This window comes from Clarias gariepinus, chromosome 2, assembly GCF_024256425.1.
Source record: "Clarias gariepinus isolate MV-2021 ecotype Netherlands chromosome 2, CGAR_prim_01v2, whole genome shotgun sequence".
Lineage (NCBI taxonomy): Eukaryota > Metazoa > Chordata > Actinopteri > Siluriformes > Clariidae > Clarias > Clarias gariepinus.
In genome coordinates, this window is record NC_071101.1 from 22,796,318 (window position 1) to 22,821,793 (window position 25,476).

Genomic DNA, 25,476 nt, shown 5'->3' on the forward strand with positions numbered 1-25,476 from the left:
TGCAGCATGCCTAATGCACGTTCACACAGATGAGCAGGGACCCTGGGCATCTTTCTTTGGGTGTTTTCACAGTCGGTAGACACAAGTCTCTTTAGTGTCCTGTGTTTTTAGAACTGTGACCTTAAATGCCTACTTTCTGTAAGCTGTTAAGGTCTTAACGACCATTCCACAGGTGCATGTTAATTAATTGATTATGGTTAATTAAACATGCATGGAAAACATTGTTTAAACCCTTTACAATGAAGATCTGTAAAGTTATTTGGATTTTTACAACATTATTGTTGAAATACACAGTCCTGAAAAAGGGAAGTTTATTTTTTTGCTGAGTATAATAGGAAAACAACTTGCATAATATATTTTGTGCAGGTTTCCTTTTTGACTCTTTATAAATCTTTCGAGCTTTGTTAATTTGTTAGTGATATCCATCTGTAGAACAGTAAGATGTAAAGATAAAACACTTCTGGAACTTTGTGTCCTACAAGTTCACTCACTGTCCTTACCGCTTTATCTTGTATTCAGGGTCATGGGAGGCCTGGAGCCTATCCCAGGAGACTTAGGGCATAAGGCGGGGTACACCCTGGACAGGGCACACACATACACTACGGGCAATTTGGGAACACCAATTATCCTAATCTGCAGGGCTTTGGACTGTGGGAGGAAACTGGAGTACCCGGAGGAAACCCACCAAGTACGAGGAGAACATGCAAACTCCATGCACACAGAGATGGGAATCGAACCCAGATCCTGGAGGTGCCTCCCATAAACTCCAACACTATAAATGTAGACTTTTATTTTACCTCAGGTGTAAAGTTATTTAAGAGGGCTTGGTTAGGACATGTTTTACTATAAAGAACAGGTATTGATATAATTTCTTATCGTACATGATCTAAATAAGAACAAAATAAACAATCCAGTCAACAAAACTCATACAAGAATACAGTGATAAGATATTTATTTTGACTGACTTGTTGTGACCAAGCAGATGCCAAAGCATGTGGGAAGAGAAAGGTGGGGGAAGTTACACCGTTCTAGACCTTGCAGTGCATACAGGAACGGAGATTCCTTTCGCAGGTTAGAACAGGCAACAGAGTACAGTGAAACTCTCACAATGCACAAAGACGATCAAGCAGACAATGGTTACACAAGTAAAGTGCTTTTCCTCTTAGGTTAGGCCTAGACTACAGCAGGGCTTTAACACAATCCATTGATTCCATCAGAGAGGAGAGGCAGGAGGTCTGACTGAGCAATTCATGCACGAATTTTCTTGAAGAAGCTGATAAGCCCGTTAGTGGACGAGTCGTGAGTGTGGACATCCGAATCGTCCTGCAGCTCAGGCTCAATCTTCTTAGCCAGCTGTTTGCCCAGCTCCACACTACGAACAGATCACAGAATTGTTTTAGAGGAGACCATTAAAGACAGTTCAATAGCGCACCCTAGTGCTCCTATTTTATTACAGCTGTAGGACGTTGGATTGGGTGCGGTACTGAGGTCATTTTTGAAAAACACAGTAAATGATTTCTAAGTAAATGTAGGAAAATGTTACTCACCCCCATTGATCGTAACTGTTGATATTCCACATCACTCCTTGAACAAAGATTTTGTGCTCATACATGGCTAAAACACACAAGATTGAAAAAATTAATACACGCACAAATAGTCATCCATGTTCTCAGAATTGGCCTATTTCATTGTTTTGTGATAACAGAAAAGGAAATTTCAATTCTTTGTCCTCTTAATTTTATGCTAAGGTATACAAATTTAAAAAGCCAAATGATATAAAATTTTAAACTGCATCCGATAGCATATAAAGCAATTACACCCACAGTGCAACAATTAACATGTTCAAGACTTACCAATCAGAGCTCCAAGCATGAAGGGAGTGAGCTTCTTAAACATGATGGAGTTGCTTGGCTTGTTTCCAAGGAATACTTTATGTGGTAGAAGTCTCTCCAGAGCTTCACCACTCATGCCAGCAGCCTCCAGCTCCTTTTTAGCTTCATCCGAAGTTTTTCCCTTCATAAGAGCCTCGGTCTGAGCCAGAAAGTTGGCCATCAGGATCTAGAACAAGAAAATCTGTCTTATAAAACATCTCAATGATGTGCAATAACCCACTGGATCACAATACGATTCTGCAGTATGTTACACACTATTTCTAAACAACGTCTGCACTGTTGTACATTTTAAATATACAGAATAGTTTTTTTTTTAATATATGGAAAAGTTTTTTGAATTTCCAACAAATAAAATAAATAATAAATGAAGACCTACAGTATGAAAGTAAGAGTAGTCGAAAAGTATACCTTATGATGCAGATTATCTCTGATTGGATGCTGAGATTGAGCAGGTATGAGGAAATCAGCTGGAATCATGCGAGTCCCTATAAAAGAGAGAGAGAGAAAAAAAAAAAGAAAAAAAAAAAAACATGTAAAAGACTCAATGCTCCGGAGAGCACAAACGAAAAGATTCAATGCTCTGAAAACTTGTCAAACTGGTTAGGTTTCTGGTCCTGTGATGAAAGCACTGACCGTAGTGCCAGTTGTAAATAAAACAAGTTTAACCAGATTAAAACTAACTAAATATTAACAATAATGATCAGTTTCTGTGAGCAGATGTTTAACACTGATGTTTGCAGCAGATCTTTTGGTTGCTGTGGGTTGCAGAGTGGATCGGCCTCATTTATCTGGCGCTTCCCATGGGTGTATGATTCAACAGGGATCTGGGGATTTTGGAGACAAGAGTCAGGAGAGTTGGGCTGTGTTGTACTGGGTGTCCTGTTGCCGGTCTTATGTGACCAGCGTTGATGGTTGTGTCAATTTGTGTTTAATGGACTCACTTTTTAAAAATGACAAACCATTGTGTCCCAATTCACAACAAGCAAATTAAGAGAAAATGTGGCATCAACGAATGTTACGGATCATTTTACCAGTAACCCACCACCTTATTGTCTTGACTGGTAAACTAAACATTTCTACAGATAATAAGTCACAACATGCATGCGTTTTTGAAAACATTTTAACTTTAAAGTCAAGAATAAAACATGGCTTTTCAAATGACATCAAATAAGTGCGTTTATGGTTCTCATCTGTTTTTATTTACACTACTCCAACTCGGTCAGTGGAAGTAAGACAAACTGTGACAGTGGAAGAAACATACCGGTAACTAACTCTCCTATAGATTGAAACAGACTGCAGACATTAATTGCGACAAAGGTGACCCAAATAAAATCTCCTGCAACTCACCTGTGGATTGCAACCTAGTGTTTGGGATTCAATGTACTATAACGATCAAGTACATGGTGTATCACACAAGGATTTACACAGAGCTTTGAACCTTTACGTACCTTGGTGAATAAGTTGGTAGAAAGCATGCTGTCCGTTTGTCCCAGGTTCTCCCCATACGATGGGTCCCGTGTGGTAGTTCACACGAGTTCCATTCTTACTGATGTACTTTCCATTAGACTCCATGTCACCCTATAGACACCAGGCAACAATTACACATTAGAAAACACTGTAAAATTCACTTCCACAAAATCGCATGAAAAACAGTGTTCTACAAAGCTTACAAAACCAGCATTTGCACAAACCATCCTGAATGATGCAATGCAACCAACATATGGCTTTCACAAAACTGACCTGCTGGAAGTAAGCTGCAAAGCGGTGCATGTACTGGTCATAGGGTAGCATGGCATGAGTCTCAGCCTGGAAGAAGTTGATGTACCAGACACCCAGCAAGGCAAGCAACACGGGAACGTTCTTCTCCAGTGGAGCTGAGCGAAAGTGCTTATCCTGGATGATGGAGAAAGCAACAGTAACATACAAAAATTTAACATATTTACTTTCATCCCCATTTTCCCCCCAGAATGCCATACCCGTTTCAAATGCTCACTTTAATCCCACATATTTTTGATACTCAATACATGTGGCTTCTTTCATTTAAAAGCAAAAACTGTATTTTTTATGTATAGTGGGATTTACTGTCAGAGTTACAGAGAATAAAGAAATTAATTTTCACCCATTTTATACTCCTTTGAACAGAGCTATGCTTATTGCATTATGTCAGCAGGGTGGCCATAAAAAATCTACCAGGTCTCAGCCACATGTCTTGCTCTGGTCAAAAAAAAAAAAAAAAATCTTAAAGCTATCTTTGTTAAAATATGTTCCATATAGGGTCCATACATTATTATATTACTGTCACTTTATAGATTATATGCCAGTGTGACATCATTCAGTCACAAATGAGGCTTTGGTAACTGCTGAGAATAAATGTATCAAATACTGAGACTGGAAGCTTTATAACGATTGTTTTAACATACTGGGCCCACATGAGTCTCAGTACGTTAGCAGAGATTCTTATTTTTAATTATAAGTTTGTTTTAACACTGCACAAGGCCAGGTTAAAGAGTTAACTCAGCAGTAAGGCGATAAGTGCAATGTGCATGGTTTTGTGCTCTTATATTAAATGTATACATGTCCTGGTCAAGTGGTTCGTAACCATGTAAACTACTGTAGCATTAGTATCCTGGACACCCTCTAGTTTCATTTTGTACAGCTAGCATGCCCGATTGGTTGTGCCTGGGCATCATTTAATTTAACAAATTAATTTTAAAGAGATTGTTAACGTAGTTGTTACCTTTTACTGCACTACATCTTTTTGTGCTCTTTTCATAAGACTTACTTAAGTAAATGTTAACTTGCTGATCATGGATTAAAATTTCAATGTTTGTTTCAAATGTTCTAAATGTTTTTAGTTAATATTAGATAGTCAAGAAGACTAGGTCATTTCGGTCATTTGAGATAACCAAGTCTGCAAATGTGTTTACATAAATAAATATTCAATTATCATGATTAATAAATCTAAAGTATTGAGTTTGACCGGTATCCCAGAAAACCAACTTGAGAGGGCGTTTACATTAACCACACTGCACATTAAAATCCAGGGCCCATATACAGTATGTCAGAAAGCAGTCCAGACAAATCATTTTAAGAGACATGTAAGGTACATACCATCCAGTGGGCACCAGCTAGGAGCTGCTCGAAGTTGTCGAAACCTGCAGAAAGATACAGTTAAATAATGCAGGCTACCAGTAGATCGGTCATTAGTCACAACACAGTTCATCATAACTCCATAGTAGGGCTGGGCGATTTATCGAAAAGTAATTCAGAACCTATTATCGATCTAATTTTCCCAGGTTGATTATTTTGATTACTTTCCCTTTAAAAACAGTATCGCGTGTGGAGTCATGTGACCCCGCTCTGTTACGTTATTCCGCCGACACGTCGAGCATGGAGAGCTTAAACACTGAGACAACTGAGCAACAAAAGCAGCTTGTACCAAAGAAAAACGCAGTCTCTGTTATTTGGACACATTTTGGCTTCAGTAAAGATGACATCGAACATAATGAAGTCAGATGTAGACACTGTAGAAAAACAGTTTAGACACCTAAAGGTAACACCAGCATACCAGCTACTAGCTCCCCATCAGAGTGGGTTTTCCGTTTAGGCGGAAACATTGTTACATGCCTCAGGTCCTGTCTGAAACCTGAAAAGGTTAACATGCTCGTGTTTCTTGGTAAGAACTTGGAGTAAATTCACTTTCATATAGTGACATGACAAGATCGCTAAGATCACCTCATGCAACAGTGTTTAGAGAGTTCTATTTTCATTACAACAATCTGTTGTTTGCATTGATACATTGCACATTAAAATATTTGTTTAATGGAGGTGGCAGAAATTCACTGTTTAAAATATTATTTACAGAATATACAAGAGTTATTTTATTTAGAAGAGAGATACTGCTTATTTTCTACTTTTAATAAGAAAAACATTGAAAATTGTTTCCAAAAGTGCAAGTTCTTTTCTGTACAAAAGTTGTCAGTGAACTATGAGGGCAAAAAAAAATTAATTAAAAAATTCATTCATTAATCGTAATCGAGTTAAAATGTTCAATTACTCAAGATTTTGATTTTAGGCCAAATCGCCCAGCCCTACTCCATAACATCATTCTCGAGCCGACATACCTACGTGCAGTGCGATAGACAAACCAATAGCTGACCACAGCGAATAGCGCCCACCAACCCACTAAAAAGAACAAGCAAACTGTTAAGTAGCTCCACATTTCCTTATTATAAGGCATGGCATTTGCAAAAAAACATGCAATAAACAAATTCCTCACTCATGATATCACTAATGTATCATGCAGACACTGAGACACTGCATGCAATAAAAGTCTCTCCTCCAGGCTTGTTTTTAGTGCTAGGCTCCATTTTGCTCAAATGAATCAGTACAACATACTTACATCCCAGAACTCGAACATGTTCTTAGTGTCGATACCAAAGTCTCGCACTTTGGGCTGAAGAAGATGATTTCAATTAATTTTGGCACCCTTCAATAACCCACTGTCCATAAATATACATGAATACTGTGAGTACTTTGTGCATGAAGGACTCACCGCATTGGTGGAGAGAGCCACAAAATGTTTTGCCACTGCAGAAGCCTGAAAATTAAAAAAAATATATTAGTGTGTCAGTTAAGAAGCTTGCAGCACTTACAGGCTGTGTTAGAGTCAGGATACTCACATCGTGAGCAGTCTGCAGAAACCATTCCTTAGCAGATTCGGCATTAGTGATGGTCTCCTGAGTTGTAAAGGTCTAGAAAGGCCAAACATGCAGGATTATTAATCCTGACATGACTCATAAAAAAACATGCAACTTTGAATACTGTATAAGGCCATTGAGTGCAGAGTTGAAACAGTTACACAATCTGTTTGTTTTACCCCTTTCCCTACCTTTGCTACCCTGTCTTTAATCAAGTGCTGATAAGAGCTGAGGCGACCAAGTGGAGTAAATTCTAAAGATATTTTACAGCATACTTTTAATAAACTTAAAATAAATGGGGTTGAAAAGTGAAACCCGTCCATTTAACTAATATTGCAAACGTGTGTGCTGCCATTTTGAAACATTACAGTCGCATTCAAGCAAAACACATTTCAGTGTGTACAAGCCATTTTATTTATTTGTATTTATCCTGACACAGGACCACAGCAATACTATTAACTGCAGATGATGGACAAGCTCCACAAAAGCATGGTAAATAACCCAGAGGTTAAGTGCTATGACCAACCTTGGATGCGATGATAAAAAGTGTGGTTTCTGCATTCAGCTGCGCCAAAGTCTTAGCCATGTGTGTCCCATCAATGTTTGACACAAACCAGACATTCGGACCACCTTTAGAATACGGCTTCAGGGCCTCGGTCACCATCAGTGGACCCTGGTACACACGAACGTGATCCATGTTATTCAGGAAAAAAGACATTTAATTACCATTTGAGCAGCAAAAAACTTTCAGGAATAATGTGGTGAAAGGCAGTTTAACATACCAGGTCTGAACCACCAATGCCAATGTTCACAACATCAGTGATTGCTTTACCACTGAAGCCTTTCCACTCACCACTACGCACTCTCTGCAAAACACACACACATCGTTAGTACAACTAAAAGTTTGTTTTATAGGAATTGTGAAAAATAGTAAAGGGAGGATGCTCACCTGGCAGAAACCCTTCATTTTCTCCAGGACTCTGTTCACTTCCGGCATGACATCTTTTCCCTCCACCAAGACAGGGGTGTTGGAGCGGTTCCTCAGGGCAACATGAAGTACAGCTCGACCCTGCTCACACACATAACTCAGGATTACCTCACACTCATTTGACTCAAATGGACTTCTTACTGTTATCTATAGCTTCTGCACAACCAACTTTGCCATTTTCTTCTGGATCCTCAGAAACCACCATGACTCTTGCATGCTCACTCAGCCTGTTTAGCCAAATTTGAGCAAAACTAGAACATTAGTTAGAACTTGATTTTATTTTAGCTAATTAACACATTATACTCATTACTTGAACGAGGTCACATTGGCATGCTAGACTACAGTATGTGATGTTTTATATGACTATGAATAAGCCTTACAGTTATAAATGGAAAAAAAAAAAAATAGAGTTGTTCTGATCTTGCAGAGCTTCACAAGGAAAACTCCCAGTCCTAAAGGATACGCCAATGGGTGACACTTGGCAGTTAAATGAGAGAACAAAGTTCATTTGATTTTTGTTTATTAATCAGTTATGATATGCATGCTGACAGGCCATTGAGTTCTCATTAATCAGGCAACATGACTTTGTAGCTTTTAGCTACGATTAAATTGTTGTTATGGATAAATACTTTTCTTTAAATGCAATAATGGTCAGAAGCCACGTCATCATAAACAATGTTTCACTCCAACTAAAACCATTAAGACCAGAAACTCCACTTTAAATAGATTAACTATTTCCATAGATGCTGATCTGATTATACATGTTCAAAGCAGCATTTATTCAAAATATAATGTGGACACAAAGTGGTCTTCCCAGTGTCAAGTGTTTAATCTAAAACGAATATAACAGAAGAATAATCAAAATGTTAAAGTTAGATTTGGATTCCCATATTTTCCAACATATTCCCAAGGAGAGCCAAGTCAGCGCTTCTTCCTCTACCAGATATGCCGCATAGATAAACCCTTAGGTAATCACCACCCCTCTCATTCTGATAGAAAAATTAATTCCAGTTGGGCTGCACAGGGTCAGTAGGTCACGCATTATGTGAACACAATCAATTTATTCAAACGAGGGTCTAATTCCAATTATTAATGAGTATTCTGTTTATAAATCACAGTTTAAATTTTTTTTTTTTTCAAAAGTTTAAAAATGTTTCAGCTGAATATTCAACTGATAACATGACAAGTTTTTTTGAAGTACATTCTGGCTTTACTCTGTAAAAAGCGTTCAAGGCTAAAACCACAATCAGAAGACTAAATACTAAAAGAAGATTAAACGAAACCTCTATGTCCGTTAAGGTTTGTTATATCATTTAAGTTAAAATGCTTGCTAAACAAACTTAAAACTGAATGCTGGGTATTTGATAAATGACAAAGGAATTTCGAACAAACAATTTAAAGACATCCAGTCTTATAGTTGTTTGACCATACCTCAGTGAAGTTGATCTTTTCTCCACCAAACATGCGCTCCCTGGCTGCCTCCACTCCTACTGATCTCGCCTATGAACATGGTCAAAAAGGAAAAAAAATAATAATATTGTTTACAAAATCAAATATAAGTGATAAAAAGATTAAAATGAGAAAAGAAATATTAGAACATAGCACCAACCAAAGAAAATCAAAAGTGGCCCATCTGCAACTCTGAAGCCTGAAATTCTCTTAAATAGAAACTTTTATTTTAACAATTTTACATAGAAAAAAGTGGCAGCACCATCTTTCTAAATGGGGTAAAATATTTAATACAAATATTCCTATTTAGTCTCCTCATATATTTATTAATAAAATATATAATTGCATTTGATATTAATTTTGCTCATCTTGAGAAACAGTTCTGGAGTTCAATATATTTAAGCGGAACTTAACATGTACATATGGGTCTTTAGTAACTCTGGTACATTTGATATTCTTCCTCCAATTGGTTTCTTAAAAGGAAGTACAGTTTCAACAGTTTAGAGACCGGTTCCCATTTCTAGCCTGCAGGGGCTCACAAATTTTACATTTTGGTTTCACCCCCCGCCCCAAATTCAGCACATGAACAATCTCATAATAAGCTTATTAACTGTATTAGGCTGTCCAGGATAAATTAAGGAATTCCATGCAACGACTCAATTAATGAGATTACAGGTAAAGTTTATGCAAAGAATCTGGGATGACTCAAACATTCAACAGGCAAAGACGAATGACAATGAGTTATGCGGTTGTTATATATGAATTTAGTGATATATAAAGAACTTGGAAAAAATATAAACAAAAAAATGTGCTAGGGATTTATGCATGAGCTCATTAGCAGTGTGAACACTGGAGTGTGTTTAAGATTAATGCAATCTGACAGTTGACATAAGCAAAACTTCCCCCCTTTAACACGCTCCAAATGTCCCCACAGCAGCAGAATGATGTGCACTAAAGAAAAAAATTATAAGTGCTGGTCCCTAGCACAGATAAAATGATAGGGTTGTGTCAGGAAGGGCATCCGGCGTAAACCCTGGGCCAAGATGTTTTGCGAATTGAATGGTCCGCTGTGTCTACTCCTCGACGAGAGCACCCAAAAAAATTAAAACACTTCCTGCTTCTATGCCAGTGCCAAAACTTTCACTAACTGATTTGCTGACAATATTACTGAGCTTGCTCGGCCTGCCAACTCGCCTGACCCAAAGCCCATAGATAATCTATGGGCTACTGTCAAGGGGAAGATGAGAAACACCTGAACCAACAACACAGATGAGTTAAAGGCTGCCATCAACACCTCACAGGCTGATCGCCTCCATGCCATGCTGCATTGATGCAATAATTAATGCTAAAGGAGCTCCGACCAAGGATTGAGTGCATAAATTAATATACTTTTCAGAGGTTGGAAATTTCTGTATAATAAATCATTTTTTGATTGATCTTAAGAAATTTCTCTAATATTTTGAGGTACTGGATTTTTTTTTATTTACATGAGCTGTATGCTTCAATCATTAAAATTAAAACAAAATGCGTTGTTAAATTAAAACAAGATGCGTTGTAAATAGCAATACATGAGCCCCCATTGACTAGACAGGAAAAGGACTGTACCATATCCAGCAGCATCTTCAGAACATCTTCATTGATGAGATTCTTTGAATAATCCAAGAGTAGTTCTCCATCATTTGTCTCAAGGGTGACACTAAAGGGGAAAAATATTATAAATTATTATTATGGTGGACTTTAAAACATGGACTATTCTAGATAAAAAGAATAAGAGATCACAAGAATGTGCACCATACAAATATGATATAAATAATGCAAGATATTAACATTATAATATGCATTTTTGGGGGGGAATCATGGGTATTATTAAGTGTCTGTGCTTTATCTTGAGGGAATCTAAACCCTATACGGGTAACCAACCCACTCAGGGCTTCCTGATGCACGTACTGTAGGTAATGAAGGCCTGTCTGTTTCTATACAACAAAAGACCTACTGTAGCATAAACTGCTAAAAATGTTAATGCTGGCTCTGATAGGAATAGTCCAGGACTGATGCTGACCTGTGTACACCACTGAAAGCACCTACAATTGCTTTGTACAAAAGCTTCAGAACTGGATCATAAAAGCACATGAATCACATTTTCATTACAATTACATCATGTGGGTGACTGGGTGCATCACTAAGCTGGGGACTCCAGGAAGAAGCAGTGTGATGTTCAGGGCAATGAAATCTTAGGTGTGGATGTTATTTTGACACATACCACCTACTTAAATACAATTGCAGACCAAGTACACCTCTTTATGGCAGCTAATACAGTGCAGTGGCATGGTTCAGGGGCAGAACACTGCAGAAGTGCTTCAGCCATGGTTTGAGGAACATGACGAAGAGCTCAAGGTGTGTGTTGACCTGGCCGCTGAATTCCCCTGAGCGAGGATGTGTGTGATGCATGGTGTATAGGACGTGATGACTAAACTCGGGCTGCGTGCAGCACCGCACGTCGCTCTGCCACGCGCTCACCGATGAGCGGCGCCCTGGTGCGCTTTCATCCTTATTAAGGCTCTGACAACACGGCACAAATAACAAAACCCTTGCAGTTAGATAGAACATATCACATTACACGAAGAGCCTGACATGAATAATTTTTGGCACTAAGGCAGCGGCATATTGGGATTTTAGTCGCGCGAGCGCGCGCGTGCGTCCAAGCGTGCGCGTGCGCGCTTTCTGAAAACTGTTGAGTGACCTTGTAGGCAGTTTAACGCCGCTTAGCATCGGCTAGCGTTGGTTAATGCTGGGTAAGGACAGCTTCACTAAAGTGAGGAAGGGATGAAGGGGATGCACACGCACATATACACACTTTTATACGACAGACAAACTAGTATTTCTACAATACATTTGATGCAATGCCAAGACACACTCGTTAACCGGATATGTGCCAACAGGAATTGCACTACTGGCCCTGTGTTGCAATCCTGTGCCACATCCATCTAATCAAAGGTGAAGAACAGAGAAATCTTTTCACCTTACTTATACTATGATTCACATTTTACATCACAGTTGTTGTTGTGTTTTTTTTTTTTTTAGGAGAAATCCACAGTCTGTTGCACTTACCTGAATTTTGAGAACCTGTCCTTGTCCGCATCGAACATCTCCCTCATCTTCAAGCTGGCACCGTTGGCCTTGTACCATTGCTCCAGCTTTTTGTAGTTCGGATCGTTAGTCAGGCCCATGATGCTGAAATTTCGGCGGTGAGAGACTGTGTGAAAAGATTACTTCTGAAGCCAGTCGAATGGAGGAGCTGACAGAATGATAAGCGTGACTGCAGCTTTAGTAGGAAGTAGCAGATCATTAAACCACGCCCACTCGGCCAAACACAAACCTATTGGACATTCTTGTGCACTTCATAGGGCGTGTAAACTGTTATTCGACACCCTATACATCTAGTGTTCTTGTATAACAAAATAGATCCATTTGAGACTTAGCCCTAGTGACGGCGCTGCAATAATATTTGTATTTTGGTTATAAAGTAATTATACAGTACATACAGACACTGATAGATCAGTTAGCCATTAAGTTATTTAATGAGGTATTGTATTATTCCCTGTTGCTGATGAAATGTGAATCTAGGGTATATATCTTTATTCTGACATCTGCAGAACAGTCTTACATATAACATGAACAATATGCACGAATGTCTTCCCTTGACATGCTTGTATTTGCTGCATCTTCCTTTATTGTATCCCTTTTTAATACTATAAATGGTACTTTTGTGTATTCCTTTATTAAATACTATAAATAGTACTTTGTATAGGCACGGTGGTGTAGTGGTTAGCACTGTCGCCTTGCACCTCCAGGGTCCAGATTCGATTCCCAGCCAGGCTCGATTCCCATCTCTGTGGGCATGTTCTCCCCGTGCTTGGTGGGTTTTCTCCGAGTACTCCGGTTTCCTCCCACAGTCCAAAGATATGCAGGTTAGGCTAATTGGCATTCCCAAATTGCCCAAAGTGTGTAAATGAGAGTGTGTGTATGTGTGCCCTGCAATAGATTGGCACCCTGTCCAGGGTGTTCCCAGCCTCCTGGGATAGGCTCCAGGTCCCCGCGACCCTGAATACAGGATAAAGCGGTATAGAAGATGAGTGAGTGAGTACTTTGTATATTTGCTGCATCGTACTTTATGAGGATTGTATCCTTATTGTATATTTTTATGGTTTTCTCCCACCCCTAAGTACTTGTGTATGTTGTTAGTCTGTGCTTCTGTAAAACTGCAATTTCCCTTTGGAAAAATAAAGACTATACATTACACCATATTGCCAAATATATTCACTCACCCATCCAAAACACTGATTTGGTGTTCCAGGTGTTCCAATTCAGGTGTTCCAATTACTTACATGGTTACATGTGTATAAAATCAAGCATCTAGGCATACAGACCACATTTGATATTTACAAACTAAATATTTCACAGCTAACTGTGTGTGGCATTATAAAAAGTGGAAACGATTGGGATCGACAGCAACTCGGCCACAAAGTTGGAGACCATCTCAGCTGAGTCAATAGTTACAGACATCCAAACTTCCATGTGGTCCTTAGATTATCTTAAGAACAGTGAATAGAGAGCTTCATGGCATTTACAACCTTTCTTGCTTTTTTCAGATGGTACTTGTAATAAAAAAAAATCGGTTTAACATTTTTGTTTCGGTAATAAACTGTGCTCTTGCTGACAGTGAACGAAACAGCGCCCCTATAAATGTTATGTGGCGAATGAGTGGTGAAACACGGTATTGCACTTCTAGCGCGGACTGTCATATCCTAATGGAAGGCCAGGCCGAGTTGGCTTCTAAGGGTGAAAACCAACGGATTAACCAATCACATTAAATTATACCATAATGCATAAATTAAAAACTGCATAATATCTAATAAAAATCTGTGTGCTCTGCAGGCTATATAAACACACAGACTATATATTTAAAAAAACAGGTCACATGACTTGAAAGTTAATGAAACAACTTAGAAACAACTAACAAATATGAATTCATAATATTAAATATAAAGAGATGTGCCCACTGCGGAACATATGGACAATTAATCCTGGACCAATTGGTCACATTACCTGAAGGTTATGACAACACATATATTATTTCTATGTATTAATAATAAAGATGCAAAGTCATACTACACCAACATTAATCAGTCAAGATTAATGGACAAAACCATACAGCTGAGGCTGCAGTGGGCAGCTAATGAACCTCAATTTCTGCTAAAGCACATAGATGGTAGGGTCATAATTTGGCACCAACAGCATCATTCCATGGACCCAACCTGCCTTGTGAAAATAGTCCAAGCTGGCAGAGCTGGCGTAATGGTGGAAAAATGTTTCCCTCCCAAAGTTTGGTCTTGTTAATATTAATTAACCATAATGAGAATGCAACAGCCCATCAGAGTATGGTTGCTGACCACGGGGGCAATTCAACATAGCATGAACATGCACTTGGAAGGAAATTATATGAGGCAGTCATGTCAACATGGATTAGAATTTCAATGGATTGTTACCACAACATCTTGAGCTGAGGTTTTGAAAGCAAAGTGATGGTCCACCCAGTATTAGTTCAGTGGTCCTTTAAAAAAAAGCTAATCCCTTATAAAACAAGGGCAGATTAAATTAAAAAGATCAAATAATATCTGCACAATATGAAAGACTACATTCAAAATAGGCAGGTATTAATTAACAGTTTATTGAAGTTTCAGAATAAAAATCCCTTTACATTGAGCTATACCCCTCATGCTTGAAAGACAAAATGTAAATTCAAACCTTACTGAAGGAAGTAGTGATATTCAGTCTCACCATAGTACAACATTTCAATAACAGTATCTACCCCACAAGTGTCACCATACATTATCACGTCTTGTGGCAACACTAGAGGCAGTGACTGTCCAACAACGAATAACATATCCTTACAAGAGTGCTGCTCATAAATGATTTAATCATTAGAACATTGTTGTAACATAAATGAAAGGGCAAAGCTTTATGCCTTGATAAAACCTGGATTTCACATTTCTCTGAAAACTAATTTAAATAACAGAACAGAACCTGGAACAAAATGAATGAAAATTCTCTCAAATTATTTCATGATAAAATGTGCTCTTAAGAGATACTCAGTTAGTTCTTTATGTAGCATGAAACATTTTATAAAATGACATCTAGACAGTTACAGTCTGCATCTTCTTAAGACTGTGTGGAAAACTTAACCAATATTCTGAGTAAAATAAGCAATCTCAACTTGGATAGATTGGACAGATGAAAATAAGTGCAAAAGTGCATTTCTAAATTATTTTGCTCAATAACAAAAACATGTTTCGCTTTACGAGTTGCTACTTGTACTTTAGCATGCCATGGTGATATATAGCACCAAAAAATAATTAGTAAGCTCCCAGGTAGTGAAATATGATTAAATAACCAAAAATTATTGCTTATGCTAAGATTTTTTATTTTTACCAAAGTACACCAGACAAACTGATTTCAAGTTAATGAAAAGTCTAACGCAAAATAACATGACAAAAGATTACCATATAGCAGTGCAAAACTTCTAGTCCTTGTTATTGATGTTGACCAAAATAAAAGCAGCTCTATTGCACTATTTTTTTGGTATTTTACACATGATAGCATTATTTCTGCAAACTATTAAGTGATTTACTGAACAGGCAAATAGACATTTTGTTCCTTCACAATCATAACCAATAAGTGATCAAACAATAGGCAGTGGAGGGTAAAAATTTACGATTTCAGGGTGAAAACACATAAGATTTAAACCTGAATTCATGTAAACAAAATTATAACACATAATTGCGACTTCATGTGAAGAACAAAAAACTTCTGAGGCTAGTATTGATTAAGTGTTGGTTTGCTATCTAGAGTCTATTAAGAACTGTTTTTTTTTTTCATCATGCATCTTGAACTTTGTGTTCTATAATTAAAGCTATAGAGATTCAAGCAGCTTCTCACTTCTGCGAGAAACGTTCACAACTTAAATTCATTAGTCAGGCCAACGTTTACTCAGTTTTTTCTTTTATTGGGTGATAAATTTATGATATAACCTTTAGTCATAGAAGCCTGTGTGTTGGATTTAGTGTTAAATGGAGCATACAGACAGAAGAGTGTTTTTCATTGTATCAAACTATTTGAGGTAGGAAAGTCCAGAAGCTTAATTTGAATATCCTAAATTGTTAAATTTCTTAAAGATATCAGGGAGATACAAGCACATCAATAATAGCTATTTTGAGGATCTTGGGCTACTGCATTTACTTCCATTTTTTACCATTCTACCAATTACATCAGTGATATTGAACAAATTTAAAAGGTATGCAAACCAAACAAGAATGAAGCACTAATCAGGGAGTCTTTGAGAGGCTCATATATGTATTAAGAATACAAAACGCAACTAGAAATGGATCTGTGAATAAGGTTCATAAGTCCAGATTGGACTTGAGTATACATTGTGTTCAGAGTCTGTGCACAGTCAAGTCAAATATGATATCCAGTCACAATTTATCAAATGAACATGCTTTTGAAACCAGATCAAGGAATATTAGCTCTATATCCAGGCGCCAACATTATAAACAATCAATCCATACAGTGGTGTAGACAATAATTACTTGAAGTAAACACCATTCAGCAGCTGAGGATATAAATCCTTATTCTTATAGCCTCACTGCACGTTTACTTCCTCACTACACTGGGGAATAGGACAAGACCACCACCATGCTCTGCACACCCCTAATGGCCCTTTTATTTTAATGACTTGCCTTTTAGCTGAACTAAAGTCTGTGCACCACACAACATCCAAGTACACCGGTATCACTGCTGACTTCAAACTTTAAAAACATGTGGCTAAGCATGCTAAAGCACAGGAAGCATTGTGTATCATACACCATGCTGTTCAATACAAGATTACCTTATCCATGACCTACCACACAACAAATTCAAGTGCAGAATATATGGACTTCTCTATATAACAGAGCCAGTGCTATTCTTGCTAATAGTATGCTTTTTGCCTCAACTTTTTGTAAATACTCATATGTATGAAGCTGCAGGCCTTAGAACAGTGGTTGCAGCATTGTTGCCTACTAACTGGTGCCATATGAAGTTAAATATTTTAGCATCGCTTTCTAAAACTTCTAACAATGTGGCTATGCATTGAAGATAATTTATAAATACCTTTGTGGAGGAAATCTATTCTCATTAGCTTACTTCTCAACATCCATGTTTACTAGTCACACTGATTAGATGGTTCGTGTGATATTTAACACAACATACAATGTACCAGAATAATTTGGACAGTCTAAGGAAATCCGACTACATGCTAGTTAAAGCAAACAAGTATAATTACAATTCTACCAACTGACTTCAAGAATGTGAGTAAGTAGAAAAATACAGTAAAAAGTTAGAACGGAAAAAAGGTATTCAAAATAATGATAAAGCTATTTCGGTGATCAAAGGCATATATACATTGCTCTGTTACAGCTAACTGGTTATTAAATACAAGTTAAGGACTGAGGGGGAAAAACAAAAACATTAGTTTCTTTAAAATATGTTCATACACAAAGTACCCCATCTGGAAATATTCTTATCAGATTTACATTTTCAAAGGCTGAAACATTGCCGCTCTTAAAACGATATGGAAATTAAATTGCATTTTATCTTCTCCAGTGGTCTATACCAGTGCTGGTGACAAGTATACATCCTTTACATTTTTAATTCATTCTCCTCAAAAGTAGTGACGAAACACTTCCCCATGAGTTACACCTTCCTGTGGCTCCAGCTTCTATTTGCACTATGCGGCTACTTTGTTGTCCTTCTGGATAAAGCACAAAATAAACACAACATCACACCAACATTCAATATACTTAGAAGGATCATCCACCAAAAATAAAACATTAGGTATATGATGGATTATTTCACTCAATAGCAATCAATATTTTAAAACATGAGCTAAATCCATCAAACAATATTTACAAAACTTAACTTATTAAAAACATTTAATAAGATGAGGAGAATACTTTACCCTATATTCAAAATTTGCAAATTCTCTTCCTCCCTGGCTTCCTCTATAACCCCCTCTGAATCCGCCACCCCCTGCATGTGGTGGCCCAAATGACCCCCGGCTGGCTCCGCGACCACGTCCTCCACGGAAGCCCATGCCCCCACGGCCACGGAACCCGCCTCGATTCCTGTTGTGGCGGAATGGGATCCCGAATGTCTCGGCATTCATTCGCCTTTCCTCTGCCCACGTCTGTCTCCGTTCCCTGTAAAATATTTACCCCAAGAACAATTAAAAGTATTTCAAATGACTCAAGCCCCAGTCTTGCATGCAAGAGATTATATGAAGGATACCGAGTAACCCGGCCAGCATAGCATGCATCTTTACGAGAAAAACAGAAAGAGTTTAGCTCCAGGCAAATAACGCGATAGAAGGAATTGCAATCATCTCCATCCTTTCATCACTGCTGCATTGTAATACCCTAATAAGTTTTCATTGACTTGGTTTCACTTGGTACACTGTTTTGCTACTGTTTGTTGTTGTAAGTTTACACTTTTTATTCCTTCTTAATAAAGGTAAAGAAACTGTATTTAATACTGGTTTATGTTCCCATTATATACAACGGTCTGCCACAACACTAACACCATAAGATGAACTGAATAGCATGGATTGACAATTATATACACCAGTAAACTGGTGACATGTTCATGGGCATCCTAGGCTCACTCATGCCTGTGGGGACCAAAGGCTAGCTCATCCGGTCTGATCCCAAAGAAAATCCAATGCAGCACAAATCGCCCATGCTGGCCAGGATAAAAGGGCACCAGAACATTTAATGCTCCACAGCCCTCTGTGCACAGGGCTTAGCAGGAAGAGAGTTCAAGACCACCAAGGTAGCCTCCAAATTCCCCACATTCAAATTCGCTCTAGCACACCTGGAATGTGCTGGACAAACAAGTCTGATCCACAGAGGCCACAACACATTGCACCCAAAAGATCCACCACTAATGTCTCAATGCCAGACACCACAGCACACCCCCAGAGGTTTTGTGTATTCATGCCCTGAGAGGGCAGATGGAACCCACAAAATATTGGGCTTAAGGTTGTGCATTGTAATGTTATGGCTGATTGGTCACATATTACCAATATCTTGATCTTAATTTGGTGGCCTATTTTAGCCTTTTATATTCAAGTTTAAACATTACCCTTTCTTCATAACAATAAGTCTGTTCATACCCATTTTGATAAAGGAAACCGACTGTACAGAGAGATGGTCTTTATATTTTAGTATAATCTTAAAGCAATGTGCATCATTCTCCGTATGCACTGATGTAAATTATGCTAGTTAGCAGGAGATGTGGCAAAATTAATTACTTCGTGGTAATTAAAAGCCTTAAACAGTCTCTCATAATTTTGGTAGAACCAATTATAAACCTTTCTTCTCACTAGTCCAAAATTAAATCACAGTTTACTTACATGAAAAACAAGACCACAGATTTTTGAAAGTAAAAGACAAAAAAAAAAAAAAAAAGTATATGAAATTATACATTCAAAATAAAATAAAAAAATCTTCCATCTCCTGTCTTAATGAAAAATTTATTCCTAATTTTAAAACTTATCATGGATATAAATGAGGGAAGTGAGATCCCTCTTCTTTGATTTATTGGTTCTTTGGTTTCACACAACCTTTTTCAGATAAAATAAAACAGCAGGCCATTCATTTTTTAGAAAATAACTCAAGATAGTTGTTCAGAGTACATTCCAGACAAAATGGGCACAAACCTAGTGTCGTCGCAGGAGATGTTGTCAAAGAATGACTTCGTCTTGTCATAGTAGCAGTTGGGTCCCAGTGGATCTTCCTCATCGGCATTCCCCTCACTATTTTGAGTATCCACCCCGGAATCACCTTTATCCTCCCCATTCAAAGTCTTCTCCGGCTTCTCATCTAAACACAAAACATGTACACGATGTGAAAATCTCATTATAGACCAGCACACATGATGGAATGTCTTTTTAGTCTTTAGGATTATTTAAAAAAATAATAATAATAATAATAATTAAAAAAAAATTTACAATACAGAAATGTACTACTTCTAAAACACGTTTAAAACATTTATGCATTCAGTACTTTGTCAAGGCTATTATATTAAATTATATGAGTTTTTTTTAAGGAATAGTGTAAATCTATGAAGAAGTCCATGAAATACAGATATAAACTGAATGGCTAGCTTATTGCTACCAAGCGCAATGAGGGGCATTCAAATCAAACTAGGGCTTTTGATTGTACAGAATAACTACCCATGTTTATATGATTTGTATATAATCCCCTGCTTCGGCCAGGATAGCCATCTATAGCTGTATGGCCTGCTTTAAAATGTTTACACCATTCAAACACCCTCATCACCATACTGTACTGTGCATAAAGTATTCTTTAAATGTTAATTTTTATGCCTTCATTTACATTCACAAATCCTGATTTGATTACTTACAGCATAGAGAGAGAATATAATATTGATTTGAACATTAATTTGATATTTTCTCTCTATGCTGTAAATAAATTTGCAGCAGAGGTTATGCAGAAAAGAACAAGAGCTCTTAGCATCAGCATCGGGCTCCATCATAATAACTTTAGTGAATATGGCTACATCTGTCTGGACTTTATTACATGAAATCTACACTATCACAAGATTTTCTGTACAGAGAAACAGTCATGAAAATGTGCATTTTTATTAAAAGGCATCTTTTGCACCATCCTTACCTTTAAGCTTGAGTTTGCTCTGGAACTCCTTGTCAATTTCCTCCTTGTTAAACTGGGCATTGGCACTCTCAAAATCAAAATCTTTCTCAAATTTCATGGGTCCATCTCTCCTCACAGGGTAACGTCCTCTCCCCCGATGTCCTCCACCACGACCACGGCGGGGACCAGGTGGCCCAGCAGCTACATGACCTTAAAAAAGAAATACAATAATTAGATTAACATGCAAAAACATGCTCAAAGGCGATACGAGGGAATGAGAGAAAGTTACAGATAAAAGATTTGCAACAAGGCAGTGAGTGGAATTAAAAAAGTTTAAACACAAAGTAAGAAAATGTTATTTTGAGCAGCTTTAGACTGCTATATAACAAGCATTCACATTATGATGTTCAGGCAGATTATTTCAATATTCCACACAACTGAAGCAACTTTTACATATGCTGTGTTTGCATTTTACTACAGCATTCATAAATAGCTTTATTGACCCCTGAGGTTAGCTCTAAAGCCTAGCTGCCTACACTACTGTTCTCCTTTCAATTGTTTGCCTTCTACATGTCTTACAGAACACAATGGTCATTTTACTATGGACCAAAGTCACACAAAACAAGCTTAAAACATCATAACTTAACCCAAAGTCATGAGGGAGATTTTAAACATACTCATGAACCACGATTATTTATTCATATGATAAGGAATTTCCACTGATCCACATTGCTTTTTACTTACTGATACTGTGTCAAATATCAGACAGTAACTATTGAGGAGATTAAAGTTTCCAAATGAGTTGCAACAGGCATGCGTGTACATTAGACTATTATCTAGACCATGGACCTTGTGGGATACGACGCAAACAAAGCATACAGATTTATGAATATTTATGATGGATGTAAAACAATAAAGCAACATGGCATGCATTTTCTGGGTCTGTGAGCGTGGCGGAGTGAAAGACCATTATAGCAGATATGTAATAACCTGCTTGCCGCTTAGGGGCTTCCTTACTTTCACCTCTGGATTGATCAGACTCGGGTCGGGCAGCCACTTTTGGTGCATCAATGCCTGAGAAAGTATATACACACCAGCTTAGATTTTCTCAATAAATTTAGTTTCCAAAAACCCTCTACAAAACAAGCTCAGTGGATCTCAGTTTTCTTTTCATTCTTTGTCTGGGTTGATGTTTTTTTTTTTTCTATAAATTGGACAGTTCACTTTCTAGCTATTGTACAATAATATAATAAAGAGCTGTTGGGTATCTAACATTTTAAGATGAAGACTTGTCTAGGGAAAAAAAAAAAAAAAAGTGTTTGGTTTCGCTCTGTGCTCACCTGCTGTTTGAAAACCTGAGTGAACTACATTAGCATCTCCTGCTGCAAGCCCGAGTCCTGGGCGTAGTCTAGACCGGCCCTCATTCCTCTTCTGTTCTGGGGCAACCTGGGTCTTCTGAGAACTGGTTGTGCCAAGTCGTGCTGTGATAGGGCTCCTGCGGCTCACAGGTACAGTACTGCTGACGGACGAGGCCAATGGTGCTGATGGATCGACAGGTGGACTTTTCTGCAAGGGGTCAGCAGCTGGACTGCTGCGACCTACAGACCAGAGAATGGATTTTAAAAGTTGTAAAAAGTACACCAACATTTTCCAATCAAAATATTTTGGTTCTTCCTTCAAGAATTTACGACTGTCAATTAACTGCTTATGAGTGCTATGATTTGTTATTGCTCAGTAGAAAAATTAGGAAAATCTACATTCTTCAAAACAATCCAAATTTTTTTTTTTTTACATTTCGGCAACAATATATTCATCATTGGTGAACCCAGAACAAATAGCATTGAACTGAGACAGGGCTGCAGTCATGCCTTGATCACAACCAAAGGTGGCCAATGAGCTTCCTGTGTGCACATATTAGACTCCTGTACAGACTCCAACTCCTATATCAACAGATCATCCAGCATTCTGACCTAACTCATGTCAACTTCTGGGTTTCTAACAAATATGTAAATACCACGTGCAGACATTAAAACTCAAATGAAGTCTTTCATACCTTCTAGCTTACTGGTGACACCCAAATAAATTGATGAATCTCTACTGAATAAAAGCCAGACTAGCACCAGTTAGGCCACCAGTGTTTAACTCTCAATACTACTTGAGCCTAGCAGTATTGTTTAAGACCCTCAATGGCTGTAATTTAAGCCTATGATTTATTTAGTATTTTTTCTGATTTAACACGTTTCATCAACTAACACCATTAATTTCGACAGAACTGAATATTTCTAGGTAAAAGAACAGCTTATACACATTTTAAAAAGTGTATACAATATAGGGTAATAGATCTGAATTTATAAGATGCCTCATTATTAATGGGTTATTTTAATATTATACAGTTTAATGCACGTCACAAAGCATTATATAGCAACATTATAAATATGGTTAAACTGCTTAATTGTAGATTTCGTCTGTCTAAATTAACAATTTGTCTGATCACCAGCCTGGCTGCTGCCTGATATCCACCTGCAACACACAAGTGCGTCACATTTACCAATTTAACGGAACAGATCAGAAAAACCAAAAAAAAAGTGTTACATTTGCATATTTCCTCATACCAAAGTAATACAGTTCTTCTTGTAAAAGAAGAACACACAAGTAAAAGAACACACATTGATGAGAATATCACTTACACGATCCACAGCACAGGTGTTGATTTTAACCAGCATTTCAAGAAACTGGCATGCACAACCCTATAATACGGTGGTGAACTCTAACTATTTTAGATGAAAGAAAAAAGCTGCCATTTGTCCTTTGTAGTTAAGCGCAGTTTAATTTGGCAAGACCAAATTAATTAGATTATAAATAAGGGACTAAAAAGCATCATATCTTTAACACTAATAATAAAAATAATAATAATTTTTTATAGTAACATTTATCCTAAACTGACTTTCATTGAAAAGATCAAAGTTGCACGGATTTTTTCTGTATGCATCATGTATGTATTTATAACTGTATGCAGCTGTTTATATCTCTTTCAAGTAGAAACAAACACTTACCACCGACCGTCCCAAATGGGGGCGAGACCAGCGGACCGGTGGTGAACTGGCTGTATGGAGACACTGGAGCCTGTTTAAACAGCCCATATGAGTTTCCACTCTGAAAAGCCGGGGGTGGTGCAGCAGATCCAATAGAAGACTGGAAAAATAAATACAATCAGTGGCTGCATAGTAAGACTTCACTGTGTATCATAAATATGGTTAAAGATAAGGATGAATGCAATACCTGAACTATTGCAGGGTCCTGAGGCAAAGATGGTTTGGGAGGTTCACAAACCGTCAGATCTTTAATATCACTCCCTCTGAAGATGATGTACTCATACGTCTCATCGCGGGGCAGGATCGGCCTGTCAGTGGGGCGATCCTCAGTCCCAAATGAGCGCACTAGGACAAAGTTATAAAATCACATATAAATAAGTTAAAAAAAAAAAAAAAAAAAAACTGACAGACATGTAGTCTAGCAATGAGTACACAAGCTAGCAATTTTTTTTTAATATGGTTAATTTCATACAATGAGCTTAAAGCCATCAATAATTATAGGATATAATTAAGCTGTTCTAACGTTAACTGGTGGAGATCTAAAACCGTTACCTTGATTCGACACGATATGAAGTTAGATGACGTGTTCTCAAGCCAAGCTCGTTGACTTGCATAAAAACCGCACTTATAACTGAAGTAACAGTGATTTTTTTGTAACATATGTGTAAAACAAATCCTACTAACAACTCTAATGAAAGAAACTTAAACTTAGGTGCAAATAAAACAGGGCAAAGCAATAACTAACTTATTTATCCAGCTCAAGTCAGTGCTATTATTAACCAGCCAGTCCAGATGTTGTAACTTAACAACACAGCTGTGCTTAGAGACCAAAATCCTTACCGCTAAGTAACTCTTGTAAGAGTTAGCCACGAGGCTAACGTTCTAACGTATCAATGCCAGAAGGTGTTTGTTCGCACGTGCACTATGTGCGTGTAAATAAGATAATTAATTACTCGTGCACGCGGCAAAGCTGTTTGTACTCGTTACTGGCTCGAGCCGGTTGCAGCCGGAGACACCCGGTTGGCGGCTCACCTTTGGCGAGTGCGACAGTGGAGTTCTCGGTGTCGATAGTGTAAAGGATTCCCTCATAGCGAATCTCGGCCTTGGAGATCAGGCTGATTTTACTCCCGATGTACGGCGTCCCTCCGCTCATCCTGTGACCCGGGAGACTTCACTAAATGAAAGCAATAAACAGATGGAGATCCTCAGAAGGAACCTGTTCCAGTTCACTGAGCAGGAAAGGAACTTATCCACATTCACTCTTAGTACTGATCAGCGATGCGACTGCAACATGGCAGCCTTCGTTTTCAGGCGCTGCAGACGGAAGTGACGTTTACAGTTGACGGAAAAAACTCCTCTTCTTCTTCGTTTATTTTTCAGGGTATAACGGCAAATCGCCGATGTAATGTTTGCGTCGCCCCCGAAAGGACGATCTTGTGACTTTGCCTACAGTCGTGGGCAAAAGTTTTGAGAATTACATAAATATTGGAAATTGGAAAAGTTGCTGCTTAAGTTTTTATAATAGCAAATTGCATATACTCCAGAATGTTATGAAAAGTGATCAGATGAATTGCATAGTCCTTTCAT

At 37.9% G+C, this 25,476-nt stretch overlaps 2 protein-coding genes across 3 annotated transcripts; both read right to left on the minus strand.

Moving 5' to 3' along the window:
- Positions 1 to 935: 935 nt before the first annotated feature.
- Positions 936 to 12,365, minus strand: gpia (glucose-6-phosphate isomerase a). The gene is made up of 17 exons (XM_053482903.1): positions 12,138 to 12,365; positions 10,635 to 10,725; positions 9,012 to 9,080; positions 7,542 to 7,661; positions 7,375 to 7,458; positions 7,119 to 7,265; positions 6,575 to 6,646; positions 6,448 to 6,492; positions 6,295 to 6,348; positions 6,017 to 6,077; positions 5,004 to 5,047; positions 3,633 to 3,785; positions 3,341 to 3,470; positions 2,301 to 2,377; positions 1,854 to 2,058; positions 1,548 to 1,614; positions 936 to 1,372 (listed from the first exon to the last, which is right to left on the minus strand). Exons 1-17 carry the CDS (start codon positions 12,254 to 12,256, stop codon positions 1,249 to 1,251), a joined length of 1,662 nt encoding a protein of 553 aa, XP_053338878.1. The 5' UTR covers positions 12,257 to 12,365; the 3' UTR covers positions 936 to 1,248.
- A 2,376-nt stretch (positions 12,366 to 14,741) lies between these two features.
- Positions 14,742 to 25,197, minus strand: lsm14aa (LSM14A mRNA processing body assembly factor a). Of its 2 annotated transcripts, XM_053480835.1 has the most exons (9): positions 24,922 to 25,197; positions 24,077 to 24,234; positions 23,851 to 23,989; positions 22,138 to 22,395; positions 21,788 to 21,871; positions 20,819 to 21,007; positions 19,843 to 20,005; positions 18,085 to 18,325; positions 14,742 to 17,877 (listed from the first exon to the last, which is right to left on the minus strand). In XM_053480835.1, the coding sequence occupies exons 1-9, from the start codon at positions 25,040 to 25,042 to the stop codon at positions 17,854 to 17,856; spliced, it is 1,377 nt and encodes a 458-aa protein (XP_053336810.1). In that variant the 5' UTR covers positions 25,043 to 25,197; the 3' UTR covers positions 14,742 to 17,853. The 2 variants fall into 2 exon arrangements, with proteins under 2 accessions (XP_053336810.1, XP_053336815.1); XM_053480840.1 differs by lacking the exon at positions 21,788 to 21,871.
- Between the last annotated feature and the right edge of the window lie 279 nt (positions 25,198 to 25,476).

Excerpts from the sequence above, each read along its gene's own strand:
- gpia (XM_053482903.1), bottom strand. The coding sequence starts at position 12,256 with ATGGGCCTGACTAACGATCCGAACTACAAAAAGCTGGAGCAATGGTAC. Across the intron at positions 7,459-7,541 it reads AAATGAAGGGTTTCTGCCAG|AGAGTGCGTAGTGGTGAGTG; the intron begins GTGAGCATCCTC and ends TGTGTTTTGCAG. Across the intron at positions 6,078-6,294 it reads ACATGTTCGAGTTCTGGGAT|TGGGTTGGTGGGCGCTATTC; the intron begins GTAAGTATGTTG and ends TGTTCTTTTTAG.
- lsm14aa (XM_053480835.1), bottom strand. The coding sequence starts at position 25,042 with ATGAGCGGAGGGACGCCGTACATCGGGAGTAAAATCAGCCTGATCTCC. Across the intron at positions 24,235-24,921 it reads CACTGTCGCACTCGCCAAAG|TGCGCTCATTTGGGACTGAG; the intron begins GTGAGCCGCCAA and ends ACTTTGTCCTAG. Across the intron at positions 21,872-22,137 it reads CTCAGGTTTTCAAACAGCAG|GCATTGATGCACCAAAAGTG; the intron begins GTGAGCACAGAG and ends ATACTTTCTCAG.